The sequence below is a fragment of the Scyliorhinus torazame genome, chromosome 10 (genome assembly GCF_047496885.1).
Source record: "Scyliorhinus torazame isolate Kashiwa2021f chromosome 10, sScyTor2.1, whole genome shotgun sequence".
Classification (NCBI taxonomy): Eukaryota; Metazoa; Chordata; class Chondrichthyes; order Carcharhiniformes; family Scyliorhinidae; genus Scyliorhinus; species Scyliorhinus torazame.
Window position 1 is genome coordinate 135,603,247 of NC_092716.1, and position 15,413 is coordinate 135,618,659.

Consider the following 15,413-nt stretch of genomic DNA (forward strand, 5'->3'; position numbering starts at 1 on the left):
AGAAGGTGTATGGTGTGCTAGCTTTTATTGGTAAAGGTATTGAGTTTCGGAGCCATGAGGTCATGTTGCAGCTGTACAAAACTCTGGTGCGGCCGCATTTGGAGTATTGCGTGCAATTCTGGTCACCGCATTATAGGAAGGATGTGGAAGCATTGGAAAGGTGCAGAGGAGATTTACCAGAATGTTGCCTGGTATGGAGGGAAGATCTTATGAGGAAAGGCTGAGGGACTTGAGGATGTTTTTGTTAGAGAGAAGAAGGTTAAGAGGTGACTTAATTGAGGCATACAAGATGGTTAGAGGATTGGATAGGGTGGACAGTGAGAGCCTTTTTCCTCGGATGGTGATGTCTAGCACGAGGGGACATAGCTTTAAATTGAGGGGAGATAGATATAAGACAGATGTCAGAGGTAGGTTCTTTACTCAGAGAATAGTAAGGGCCTGGAATGCCCTGCCTGCAACAGTAGTGGACTCGCCAACACTAAGGGAATTCAAATGGTCATTGGATAGACATATGGACGATAAGGGAATAGCGTAGATGGGCTTTAGAGTGGTTTCACAGGTCGGCGCAACATCGAGGGCCGAAGGGCCTGTACTGCGCTGTAATGTTCTATGTTCTATGTCTACAAAATTATGAGAGATATTGACAGGGTGGATAGCAACAAGCTTTTTCCAAGAGTGGGGGTGTCAATTACAAGGGGTCACGATTTCAAGGTGAGAGGGGGAAAATTTAAGGGAGATGTGCGTGGAAAGTATTTTCGCAGAGGGTGGTGGGTGCCTGGAACGCCTTACCAGCGGAGGTGGTAGAGGCGGGGACGATAGCATCATTTAAGATGCATCTAGACAGATATATGAACGGGCGGGGAATAGAGGGAAGTAGATCCTTTGGAAAATAGAAGACAGGTTTAGATAAAGGATCTGGATGGGCACAGGCTGGGAGGACCGAAGGGCCTGTTCCTGTGCTGTAATTTTCTTTGTTCTTTGTTCTTTGACTCCACAAACGTCGTCGAGATGAAGTATGCAATGTCTGTTCCTGCGGTGGAGCTTGCCAGGCTTGCTATCTGCACACTTATCCCATGCCAGTGACAAGACACAGAACTGGAAAAGAGTGTGAAACCTCTCTGTTCCTTCTGCTGATATTTTTCTTCAGCCCACCTCCATGCCGACATGGATGGTTGCATGAAAATCCAGGCCTAGGTCTTATTCTCCAATATTGTCTTTCTTGCATTTGAAGTAACCAATTTTCATATCACAATACACCAAGAAATAAACAATGAAGACATGAAAATCCTTGAATAATTTTTAATTTAAATTAACCGTTCCTATTTCCTTAAATTGTCTGTTAGAAAATGTTCATTAAAGGATTATTTAAAGGAACAAAATTTAAATCAAAGGAGCTAAAATAATCAGAACATTTAATTTGCATTTGTTAATTCTATTTAAAAAGGTAGTTTTACAACATGTATTTGGATTTATCTCTACAGTACTCGTAATCACATTCACACTTTTTCAACACCATATATTCCTGGGATTTTGGGAGTCCTGTTTCACATTGCAGAAGTGCAGTCTTTTTCTCATAAGTCTTTGGCACACAGCAACCACATTTGTGCGTGATGCGATCAGTCATTGCATTGTATCTGTCAATTTAAAAACCTGGATTAGTCATTGCAAAAGGAAGGAGTCTCAGGTCTCATGGGAATATCTTATCTGCTGCTGTTTTATAACTCGTGTTATTGTTTCACTGGAGTCATGCAAAAGTTCAAAACTTCCTCGTCTCCCAATCCATGTCAATTTTGGAAACATTCACAAAGAACACTGTGTGCTTTCATAAATGTAAGAACTGCACGGGTTAATGAAATGAGTAGAATGGCCACCAGAGGGAGCTAGAGTAACAAGTATATAATTCATTGATGCTGAGACTTGTGGGGGAGAGAAGTGAAGGATTTAGTAGTGTGAGTAAGAGCAGATCATAGTTTATAATAGTACAGCGATTAGTTGTAGATGAGTGTAGGAGGTCATGTTGGATCCAAATTAGTGGTGTTCATAAATGTATTCACGTTTAAGCGATTTTGTGGTTTCTGTGAACACTACGCCAATCATCCTGAATTTAGCAACACAAAGAACACCACATGGTACCAGGCGTAGGAGTTTCTTTCTACAAGTAAGAAACAGTTAGATTAGATAAGTTAGCATAAGAAGATTGAAGAAAGCAATCCAGACGCTACATGGATCAGAAAATCTACACAGAACATTAATCTTAAAATGGAGAGTCTCAAGAAGCCTGATTACTTCAGAACAAACGGTAAACTATGTCAAAACTGGACATTCTTTAAACAGCAGTTTGAAGTTTTCCTATCTGCCTCCACGCTAGAAAATGCTTCCGATCGGAGAAAGATATATTAAATTTGGCTAGAATGCAAGCATAGAGCTTTATAATTCCTTTGAATTTACTGCTGATGAGAATAAAACAAAATATAACATAGTGCTACAGAAGTTCGATGCACACTGCAAGAAGCAGACAAATGAGACCTATGAGCGCTACATGTTCAGAAAAAGGCTGCAGTTAAGAAGGGAGTCGGTAGATTCTTTCATAACAGCTTTAAAGTTAAGAGCGCAGTCCTGTAACCTTTCTCCCACTTCCGATTCAATGCTGCGTGATCAAGTTGTATTTGGGATAAATGGCGAACGTTTGTGTGAAAAAATGCTAAGATGATCGATTTGACTGCTAGAAGACGCGAGTAATATGTACAAAGTCAGTGAACAAGCATCCTCTGAATGTGTGGAGTTCATGGCAAACAAAAAGAGCACAAAATTAGGAAATGTGGCTAACGCCATTAATTCTGTGTCACAGTAAAGAAAACTGCGTACAACGTCTGTTGGCCGTTTTGAAAGTGACATTACGAGTGTGATGACGTGCTCCCGCTGTGGCCACGCCCACAGTACAAAGAATTGTCCGGCAAAAGATAAACAATGTGCCAATTGTTGCAAGTTGAACCACTTTGCAGCACAGTGTCGTTTCTCAACAGCTTCTCCAGTAACCAAAGTTTACAGAAGGACCTAAAGTGTTTAGAGTGAAGATAACAAATATCTAATATCTTAACTGATAGGGACGATTTCTCACCATACACGCTAAAGGATACTTTCATGATGGAAGCATGATCGATGCTTCCATCACTAGGATTAATTTGCTGGACTGCAATGACAAATCAGTACAACAACTCTCTCAGATAAAAAGAGTGGACTGTATTATTAGAAATTAACGGCTCAGATATACCATTTAAAATTGATACAGGAACACACATAAAAATATTATCACAGAAAAAATAAGACAAGCTTATAGGACACCGCCAATAAAGAAATCTATTTGTTGGCTGACCGATTACAATGGTTAACAATATAGTCACAAGAGGATCCTGCCGTCTCGTTAGAAATGGCGACATCGAAATGCCAATCGACTTTGAGATAATGAAAGATAAGTCATCGCTAATTGGGGTGGATGTTTGCGAAAAATGAAACCTAGTTGAAAGGGTTCACACAGCCAAGACTTTGACTGACCAACATGAAGAGCCAAGGAAATACTTAGTTGTTGCGGATGCCTTATCCAGAGCTACTACTGATACTGACATATCAGATATACTGACATACCAGATACAGATATAGTACACATAGTGGAAGCTCAAGCCTCGTTCATTGCCGAGATGCTTCCAGTGTCTGACCGAAAACCTCGAATTATCAAAGAAGAAATGGAAAATGAATTGACGCTCCAGTGGGTGATGAAATACCTCAAAGAAGCATGGCCCAATGGATGTCACTCTGCCTTTCGAAGTATCAAAGATGATCTCACCATATGGTTTCCTACTCCAAAGGAGCTAGGATAGTGATTACTGTAAATTTCAGGGATTCTGCAACAGATTCATGAAGGTCATCAGGGTATAGAAAAGTGTCGTAGACGGGCAAGACAATCTGTATATTGGCCTGGAATCAACAGAAATGTTGATCAATATATATGGGATGATCAATGTCTACAGGATGCACAATATCGAATGCATCAGCCTGTGCAGTGCAGAGAAAATATGGAAGAAATTGAACTCATCACCAATCCGTGGATCAAAGTTGGTATGAATTTGTTCTACTTCAAAGGTCATGACTATCTACTGGTCATAGACTAGTATTCGAACTATTCCGCGGTGATGACACTGAATGATTTGACAGCAGGATCTGTCGTACGTGCAGCAAATCCATTTTTTCACGTCATGGGATACGTTTACACATTGTTTCTGACAATGGCCCTTGTTTCTCAAGCTGGGAATGGACACACTCTGTAGAAAAGTACAACTTCAATAACATCACATCAAGCCCATGCTATCCTCAATCAAATGGCAAAGCAGAGAAGGGCATAGGAATCAAAAAATTGTTCCATAAAGCAATCAATGATGAAGATCTATTGTAAGTGTTGTTGATGTACAAAGCAACACTGTCATCTGGATTATCATCTGCTCAGATGCTAATGGGTACAAGAATTCGTACCACATTACCTGAGTTAACCATTCTAGATATGGATTATCAGGAAATGCACAACCATATCAGATCAAGAAAACAAAAGAAAAAAGTGGACTACTGTCATGTGAGAGTACCTCTAAGAAATGGATGTTTAAGCAATGCACCTTTAAGAAATGGAGCTGATCATATTACTGAAGTGATGTCAGAGGGTGTGGGGAGCTGAGCTCACTTCTGCTTTTTGAGTTTCAGTTTGAGAATACAGCTGGGCGTGTCTGTGTGTTTTGCTGTGAGCTGCATGAAGAAACACAGAGCTGGTCTGTTAATTTCTGCAATCCAAAGATGATGGGCGGGATTCTCCACCCCACCGCGCCACATTTCTGTCCCGACTGACCGGCGGGATTCTCCGTTACGCCTGTCAATGGGGTTTCCCATTGTGGGGCAGCCCCACGCCGTCGGGAAACCCCCGGGCGCCGCATAACGGAGAATCGCGCCGGCGGAGAATCCCGGCCTATAAATATATTGAATGTAACCTAATGTACTCCTATTTTGGAAGGTTTGAAGTCTTTTGGATGTTTAAAGGAACAGTTTGAAGGCGCATTTAGTGTTGTGGCCTTTTGGGGTTATACTTGAAGTAATGGGTGTCAAGATATTCAATGTTTGTTTTTAAAAGGTTAACTTGAGTTCATAGAATAAACATTGTTTTGTTTTAAAAATCACTTGTCCATTTCTGCTGTATCACACCTGCAGAGTACGCCGTGTGCTTCCCACACCACAATCTATTAAAAGTTGTGGGTCGGTTGAACTTCATGAAACACTTTAGGGTTCTGGAAACCCGGACACATAACACTACGACAAACAAAAATGAACTCTACCTAAATTAGAAGACAGAGACTTTGTACATATTCAGAGGGTGGATGACAACTAAGACAAGTCGCTCCAAGATCATACTTCGTTCAAACTGAACAAGAACATAGAACATTACAGCGCAGTACAGGCCTTTCGGCCCTCGATGTTGCGCCGACCTGTGAAACCACTCTAAAGCGCATCTACACTATTCCCTTATCGTCCATATGTCTGTCCAATGACCATTTGAATGCCCTTAGTGTTGGCGAGTCCACTACTGTTGCAGGCAGGGCATTCCACGCCCTTACTACTCTCTGAGTAAAGAACCTACCTCTGACATCTGTCTTATATCTATCTCCCCTCAATTTAAAGCTATGTCATCACATAGACATCACCATCCGAGGAAAAAGGCTCTCACTGTCCACCCTATCCAATCCTCTGATCATCTTGTATGCCTCAATTAAGTCACCTCTTAACCTTCTTCTCTCTAACGAAAACATCCTCAAGTCCCTCAGCCTTTCCTCATAAGATCGTCCCTCCATACCAGGCAACATTCTGGTAAATCTCCTCTGCACCCTTTCCAATGCTTCCACATCCTTTATATAATGCGGCGACCAAAATTGCACGCAATACTCCAAATGCGGCCGCACCAGAATTTTGTACAGCTGCAACATGACCTCATGGCTCCGAAACTCAAACCCTCTACCAATAAAAGCTAACCTAACACACTGTACGCCTTCTTACCAACCCTCTTAACCTGAGTGGCAACTTTCAGGGATCTATGTACATGGACACCGAGATCTCTCTGCTCATCCACACTGCCAAGAATCTTACCATTTGCCCAGTACTCTGTCTTCCTGTTATTCCTTCCAAAATGAATCACCTCACACTTTTCTGCATTAAACTCCATTTGCCACCTCTCAGCCCAGCGCTGCAGCTTATCTATGCCCCTCTGTAACTTTTAACATCGTTCCGCACTGTCCACAACTCCACCGACTTTAGTGTCATCTGCAAATTTACTCACCCATCCTTCTATGCCCTCCTCCAGGTCATTTATAAAAATGACAAACAGCAGTGGCCCCAAAACAGATCCTTGTGGTACACCACTAGTAACTGGACTCCAGTCTGAACACTTCCCATCAACCACCACCCTTTGTCTTCTTCCAGCTAGCCAATTTCTGATCCAAACTGCTAAATCTCCCTGAATCCCATGCTTCCGTACTTTCTGCAGTAACCTACCGTGGGGAAGCTTATCAAACGCTTTACTGAAATCCGTATACACCACATCGACTGTTTACCCTCATCCACTTGTTTGGTCACCTTCTCAAAGAACTCAATAAAGTTTGTGAGGCATGACCGACCCTTCACAAAACCGTGTTGACTATCTCTAATCAAATTATTCCTTTCCAGATGATTATACACCCTATCTCTTATAAACCTTTCCAAGGTTTTGCCCACAACAGAAGTAAGGCTCACTGGTCTATAGTTACCGGGGTTGTCTCTACTCCCCTTCTTGAACAAGGGGACAACATTTGCTATCCTCCAGTCTTCTGGCACTATTCCTGTAGACGAAGATGACTTAAAGATCAAAGCCAAAGGCTCAGCAATCTCCTCCCTAGCTTCCCAGAGAATCCTAGGATAAATCCCATCCGGCCCAGGGGACTTATCTATTTTCACACTTTCCAGAATTGTTAACACCTCCTTTTTTGGGGATTTCGGCGGGAGCGGCGCGCAAGGGCTTTCTGGGAGGTAAGTTTTTACTTTAAAAACACTTACCTTTACAGGAGCAGGCCTTTGGATTTCGGCCGGAGCGGCGCGCAAGGGCTTTCTGGGAGGTAAGTTTTTACTTTAAAAACACTTACCTTTACAGGAGCAGGCCTTTGGATTTCGGCGGGAGCGGTGCGCAAGGGCTTTCTGGGTGGTAAGTTTTTACTTTAAAAACCCTTACCTTTACAGGAGCAGGCCTTTTGATTTCGGCGGGAGCGGTGCGCAAGGGCTTTCTGGTAGGTAAGTTTTTACTTTAAAAACACTTACCTTTACAGGAGCAGGCCTTTGGATTTCGGCGGGTGCGGTGCGCAAGGGCTTTCTGGGAGGTAAGTTTTTACTTTAAAAACAATTACCTGGTCCCGTTTCAGTTTTTCTTTTCTGTTTTTTTAAAAATATAAGGCAGGAACCGGACATTCAACCCGCGGACTTCTGGGAAGGGCCCCCCCCCCCAACCAATAATTTCTGGTGGAGAGGTAACCCGAGACACTACACGTGTAGTGTCTCCCACCCACCCTCCTCCTCTAACCTAATAATAAGATCCATTGGTGTGAGGTAAGCGCCATATTATATTATTATTAGCATTATTATATTATATTATTAGCATTGCGCAGGTCAAGGAGACACAGCCTGAGTGAGAGAGATACAGACAGTGAGAATTTGGTAGTTTGGTGCAGTGAGGTAACCAGGAAAGGTAAGTGGTTAATCTAATTGTGTTGTTTTTCAGTTAAAAGTGCAGTGTAGATTAGTGTCTGATTGGCTGAAGCTGCCCCCACCATAAACTTAAATTAAACTAATTAATTAATTAGTGATGGCTGGTCAGGTGATGTGCTTGAGCTGCTTGATGTGGGAGCTGGCAGATCCCATTGCGAGCTGCAGCGACCACATCTGCAGTAAGTGTTGGCTGCTCGAAGAGCTCCGGCTCAGAGTTGATGAGCTGGAGTCTGAGCTTCAAACACTGAGGCACATCTGGGAGGGGGAGACTTTCCTGGACACTGTGTTTCAGGAGGCAGTCACACCTGTCAGAGTAAGTAGTTTAAATCCTGCCAGTGGCCAGGGACAGCAGGGTGTGACTGCAAGTCAGGCAGGTAAAGGGAACCAGCAGTCAGGAACTCAGCCCTTGACTCTGTCCAACAGGTATGAGGCACTTGCTCCCTGTGTGGATGGCGAACAGGGCTGCAGGAAGGATGAGTCAGCTGACCAAGGCACCATGGTTCAGCAGGCCATTCAAGGGGAGGGAGTAAATAGGCAAGTTGTAGTTGTAGGGGATTCTATTATCAGGGGGATAGATAGTATCCTTTGTGAGCAGGATAAAGAGTCCCGCATGGTATGTTGCCTGCCCGGTGCTAGGGTGCGGGACATCTCTGACCGGCTTGAAAGGATACTGGAGAGGGGGGGGGGGGGGGGGAGGATCCAGTTGTTGTGGTCCATGTCGGTACCAACAACATAGGCAAGTCAAGGAAAGAGGAGCTGTTTAGAGATTATAAAGAGCTAGGATTCAAATTAAAAAACAGGTCCTCAAGGGCCATATTCTCCGGATTACTGCCCGAGCCACGTGCAAATTGGCATAGGGAGGCAAGAATAAGGGAAGTTAACACGTGGCTGAAAGAGTGGTGTGGGAATGAGGGGTTCCTTTTCATGGGACACTGGCATCAGTTTTGGGACAGGGGGGACCTATACCATTGGGATGGTCTCCACCTGAACCGAGCTGGGACCAGTGTTCTGGCGAAAAGAGTAAATAGGGTGGTCAATAGGACTTTAAACTAAAGATTGGGGGGGAAGGGAAAGTCAGGGAACCAAGAGGTGAAGTAATCAGTGGGGAGCGTAGCTGCTTAGGAATACAAAAAAACACGAACAGACAAAACTCAAGAGTGGTTACGATTGTCCCCATCCCACAAAATATGACACAGTGTATGGAAAGGCTCAGTAAACCAAGGTCCACCACACTAAGAAAACAAAAAGGGACGATCAATAGAGAATTAAAGGTGCTATATTTAAATGCGCGCAGTGTACGGAACAAGGTAGATGAGCTTGTGGCCCAGATTGTGACTGGCAGGTATGATGTGGTAGGCATCACAGAGACATGGTTGCAGGGGGTTCAGGACTGGCATTTAAACATTCAGGGATTCACAACCTATCGAAAAGAAAGAGAGGTGGGCAGAGGGGGCGGGGTTGCCTTGTTAATTAGGAATGAAATTAAATCAATAGCACTAAACGACATAGGGTCAGATGATGTGGAGTCTGTGTGGGTAGAGTTGAGGAACCACAAAGGCAAAAAAACCATAATGGGAGTTATGTACAGGCCTCCTAACAGTGGTCAGGACCGGGGGCACAAAATGCACCACAAAATAGAAAGTGCATGTCAGAAAGGCAAGGTCACAGTGATCATGGGGGACTTCAATATGCAGGTGGACTGGGTAAATAATGCTGCCAGTGGACCCAAGGAAAAGGAATTCATTGAATGTTTACAGGAGGGCTTTTTGGAACAGCTTGTGATGGAGCCCACGAGGGAACAGGCCATTCTGGACTTAGTGTTATGTAATGAGCCAGACTTGATTAAAGATCTTAAAGTAAGGGAGCACTTAGGAGGCAGTGATCATAATATGGTCGAATTCAACCTCCAATTTGAAAGAAAGAAGGTAGAATCAGATGTAAAGGTGTTACAGTTAAATAAAGGTAACTACAGGGGCATGAGGGAGGAACTGACGAAAATCAACTGGGAGCAGAGCCTAGTGGGAAAGACAGTAGAACAGCAATGGCAGGAGTTTCTGGGAGTAATTGAGGACACAGTACAGAGGTTCATCCCAAAGAAAAGAAAGGTTATCAGAGGGGGGATTAGGCACCCATGGCTGACAAAGGAAGTTAGGGAATGCATCAAAGCAAAAGAGAAAGCCTATAATGAGGCAAAGAGTAGTGGGAAGTCAGAAGATTGGGAAGGCTACAAAAACAAACAGAGGATAACAAAGAGAGAAATAAGGAAAGAGAGGATCAAATATGAAGGTAGGCTAGCCAGTAACATTAGGAATGATAGTAAAAGTTTCTTTAAATACATTAAAAACAAATGGGAGGCAAAAGTTGACATTGGGCCGCTCCAAAATGACGCTGGTAATTTTGTGATGGGAGACAAGGAAATAGCTGAGGAACTAAATAAGTACTTTGCGTCAGTCTCCACAGTAGAAGACATGAGTAATATCCCAACAATTCCGGAGAGTCAGGGGGCAGAGTTGAATATAGTAGCCATCACAAAGGAGAAAGTGCTGGAGAAACTAAAAGGTCTAAAAATTGATAAATCTCCGGGCCCAGATGGGCTACATCCTAGGGTTCTAAAGGAGATAGCTGAAGAAATAGTGGAGGCGTTAGTTATGATCTTTCAAAAATCACTGGAGTCAGGGAAAGTCCCAGAGGATTGGAAAATCGCTGTTGTAACCCCCCTGTTCAAGAAGGGAACAAGGAAAAAGATGGAAAATTATAGGCCAATTAGCCTAACCTCGGTTGTTGGCAAGATTCTAGAATCCATTGTTAAGGATGAGATTTCTAAATTCTTGGAAGTGCAGGGTCGGATTAGGACAAGTCAGCATGGATTTAGTAAGGGGAGGTCGTGCCTGACAAACCTGTTAGAGTTCTTTGAAGAGATAACAAATAGGTTAGACCAAGGAGAGCCAATGGATGTTATCTATCTTGACTTCCAAAAGGCCTTTGATAAGGTGCCTCACGGGAGACTGCTGAGTAAAATAAGGGCCCATGGTATTCGAGGCAAGGTACTAACATGGATTGACGATTGGCTGTCAGGCAGAAGGCAGAGAGTTGGGATAAAAGGTTCTTTTTCGGAATGGCAACCGGTGATGAGTGGTGTCCCGCAGGGTTCAGTGTTGGGGCCACAGCTGTTCTCCTTATATATTAACGATCTAGATGACGGGACTGGGGGCATTCTGGCTAAGTTTGCCGATGATACAAAGATAGGTGGAGCGGCAGGTAGTATGGAGGAGGTGGGGAGGCTGCAGAAAGATTTAGACAGTTTAGGAGAGTGGTCCAAGAAATGGCTGATGAAATTCAACATGGGCAAGTGCGAGGTCTTGCACTTTGGAAAAAAGAATAGAGGCATGGACTATTTTCTAAACGGTGACAAAATTCATAATGCTGAAGTGCAAAGGGACTTGGGAGTCCTAGTCCAGGATTCTCTAAAGGTAAACTTGCAGGTTGAGTCCGTAATTAAGAAAGCAAATGCAATGTTGTCATTCATCTCAAGAGGATTGGAATATAAAAGCAGAGATGTACTTCTGAAGCTTTATAAAGCATTAGTTAGGCCCCATTTAGAATACTGTGAGCAATTTTGGGCCCCACACCTCAGGAAGGACATACTGGCACTGGAGCGGGTCCAGCGGAGATTCACACGGATGATCCCAGGAATGGTAGGCCTAACATACGATGAACGTCTGAGGATCTTGGGATTATATTCATTGGAGTTTAGGAGGTTGAGGGGAGATCTAATAGAAACTTACAAGATAATGAATGGCTTAGATAGGGTGGATGTAGGGAAGTTGTTTCCATTAGCAGGGGAGACTAGGACCCGGGGGCACAGCCTTAGAATAAAAGGGAGTCACTTTAAAACAGATGAGGAGAAATTTCTTCAGCCAGAGAGTGGTGGGTCTGTGGAATTCATTGCCACAGAGGGCGGTGGAGGCCGGGACGTTGAGTGTCTTTAAGACAGAAGTTGTTAAATTCTTGATTTCTCGAGCAATTAAGGGCGATGGAGAGAGATCGGGTAAATGGTGTTGAAATCAGCCATGATTGAATGGTGGAGTGGACTCGATGGGCCGAATGGCCTTACTTCCGCTCCTATGTCTTATGGTCTTATGAACCTCAAGCCCTTCTAGTCTAGTTGCCTGAATCTCAGTATTCTCCTCGACAACATTGTCTTTCTCCTGTGTGAATACGGATGAAAAATATTCATTTAGCACCTCTCCTATCTCCTCGGACTCCAAGCACAACTTCCAACTACTGTCCTTGACTGGCCCTACTCTTACCCTAGTCATTCTTTTATTCCTGACATATCTATAGAAAGCTTTAGGGTTATCCTTGATCCTACCTGCCAAAGACTTCTCATGTCCCCTCCTGGCTCTTCTTAGCTCTCTCTTTAGGTCCTTCCTAGCTAACTTGTAACTCTCGAGCGCCCTAACTGAACCTTCATGTCTCATCTTTACATAAGCCTCCTTCTTCCTCTTGACAAGTGTTTCGACTGCCTTCGTAAACCACGGTTCCCTTGCTCAACCACTTCCTCCCTGCCTGACAGGTACATACTTATCAAGGACAAGGTTCTATGTTCAGACCAAACAGAAAGAGCACTTTCACATCAAACATGTTAAGTCTTGATCAAGATAACATCTTCAAGGTCATTGAATGTCCCAATCCTTACATGTTCACCAATACAGCAAGAAGGTTTGGAAGATCAATTGCATACTTTGAAGACCCCATTGAGAAGATCAACAAGAAAGAGGAGACCACTGTTATATTACGTTATAGTAATATCTTGTTCGTCTTTTGCTTATTTCTAGAATGGTCTGATGGTTGATGTAATCAGTCTTCAAATTGGAGATGAGTGTAGTTTATATGTTCATCAACTGTGTATTATTTAGGAGTATGTGTCAAATCCAAATTAATAGTGTAAATTTATAGCTTTGTTCAAGCTATTTTGTGGTCTTTGTGAACACTACGCCAGCCATCCTGAATTTAGCCACACAAAGAACACCACACAATCCTTGTGTTTTCTGTATTATCACCTGTAAAATGTTGACATTGCAACACAGTATGGTAGAAATATCTATCCTATTTATTGGCTAAACTAACTCGGTTTAAATAAAAAAAGAAAAACCCTGAATGTCCAGAAGATCGAGTTTGTGGACTGTAAATGTTCACCCATCTGTCTGGTTTAGATGCTGTTTCACCTTGATGATCAGTTATCCTATCTTATTTGCATTGAAATGATTTGACTTTCTAACTGAATCTGTGGGTTAATCTTTATGAAATCAGTTCCCAGCACTTTCCACTTTAAGAATTCTTGTTGACTTGCTCATACTGTAAACGGTAGAGTAACAGTTGATACCATGGATTATGAAGGAACATTGTATGGGTGTACAGTTTAACTTAGAGTAAATGATGTGGCTGACCATGTGAAATCTAATTTACAAAGTGTGGACTTGAAATGGGCTAAATCCACATAATACAGACCAAGGTGTGGTTTATGTAGATATATATATACACAAATGTGGAAAATTGTATAAACAGAATTTCTGCATTCCCTACTTTTAAGTTGGATAACCCAATTCTCACCAGAGGAGTCAGTAGATAAAATATAGAATCCCTAGAGTGCAGAAGGAGGGAATCCCTGCAATGCAGAAGTAGGCCATTCGACCCATCGTGTCTACACCAACCCTCCAAAAGAGCACTCTCCTGAGGCCCATTCCCACCTAACCTGCACAAATGTTTCCAATTAAGGGGCAATTTAGCGTGGCCAATCCACCTACCCTGAACATCTTTGGGTTTGGTGCTAAAACCCACGCAGACGTGGGGAGAATATTTAAACTCCACATGGACAGTGGGCCGGGATTGAATCTGGGTCCTCAGCAGTGTGAGGCAGCAGTACTAACTACTGCGCCACCTTGCTGCCCGGGGCAATTTATCATGACCAATACACCTAACCTGCACATCTTTGGATTGTGGGAGTAAACCGGAGCACCTGGAGGAAACACGCAGAAACGGGGAGAATGTGCAAACTCCACACAGATAGCCACCTAAGACCAGAATCGAACCCGGGACCCTGGTGCTGTGTTTACATAGAATTTCTCGAATCCAAACATTACTTTTTGCAGCAAAGAATGGAAGCAAATTTCTTGTCTTTTAAAGGACAATATTTTAACTCAAATTAAATTTACTGATGAAATTTTGGCACAAATTCATAGTCACGTGCACCATTCTAAGATTGTATGCTATCACATACCTCAATTTGGGCTTGTGTTTTGACAATTTTCAGTGCAATTCATCCCCTGCTACACCCCTCTGCTAGATAGCAAAGCTTTGTTAATCTGGCACCATTGGTATTTGACAGACCTTACAACATTGCTTGGAAAAAGTGATCCCATATCACTACAAATGCCTGGTTGCTGCTGATACTTGGATATTCTAAACTTCTATGTCTTTCAGGTTTATCAGCAGCTACTTCTCATGCATCGTCAAAATTTCCCTGAACAGTGTTGCAGCTATTAATGTCCAAAAGACAAAACAAACCACTTTGGCTCACTTTTCTTCCCATTTTATGTTTGAATCACTTTTCCCTTGTTTTCAGAACCATTAGCAGATGCTACTAATTTTACTTCCTTTTGGGCCAATCTTTTTGTTTTCCCTTACTACCTGCTTTTGCCTGTGCCGGCAACACTTTTGTAATTTAATCTTTCCTGATGGCGTAGTGGTATTGTCAATGGGTTCGTAATCCAAAGACCCAGGGCAATGCTCTGGAGACCCAGTTTAGAATGCCACCACAGCATATGGTGGAATTTTAATTCAATAAAAAAATCCGGAATTAAATGTCTAATGATCATCAAACCATTATCGATTGTCGAAACATCCATCTGGTTCACTCGTGTCCTACAGGGAAGGAAACCTGCCATCCTTACCTGGTCTGGCCTACATGTGACTCCAGATCCCTCAGTGGGACTCCCATATCCCCATTTTAAAGCTGTTTCCAAAAAGCTTCTTGCTCTTCTTTCCTACTAACCATTCCTTCACACTCTTGACCCCTGGCCTGCTGTCTGTTCCAGACTGTCATACTGTTTCTTTACCTGGATATATTCTCTCACAACTTTATTGCATTCCATTGAAAGGCCATATCTCAGTGAATTAATTCATTTGTCATCCTATTTAGGGGTGTAATCTGAATTCTTCAACGATTGTCACAGAATAAATACAGTAACGTAGCCACACAGTTCTACACACCAATCCATGTTAAATTGTAATTTTCTTAGTAACTGTGAAACGGATGCAATACAGAGCTTCCCCTGCCCCCTTGACTTTCCCCTCTAATAAAGTGACATTATGGGAAATGTTCAGAATACAAAAGGTTAATGTCATATCATAATTAACCACTAGATGCAGAACTATATGAAGCAGTGACTCATAGACTTCTGGGAGAGAGCTGGAGGAGAGCTAGAGTTCAGTAGTTATAGTGCAGAGACTAGTGTTAGTTGAGCGTAGGTTATTAGATTATTGTTTACTATAGGAATAAGTGGTCAAGCTCAATTAAGTAGTATAAATAAATG

The 15,413-nt window shown here is 42.8% G+C and overlaps 1 protein-coding gene across 1 annotated transcript in view; it reads right to left on the reverse strand.

Moving 5' to 3' along the window:
• Positions 1-1,326: 1,326 nt before the first annotated feature.
• The window catches only part of LOC140430253 (mucin-2-like), a 106,677-nt gene continuing 92,590 nt past the window's right edge, over positions 1,327-15,413 (reverse strand). The window contains exon 14 of the mRNA XM_072517680.1: positions 1,327-1,634. Within this exon, the coding sequence (XP_072373781.1) occupies positions 1,451-1,634 (184 nt within the window). The 3' untranslated portion in view covers positions 1,327-1,450. The remainder of the gene's footprint in view (positions 1,635-15,413) is intronic.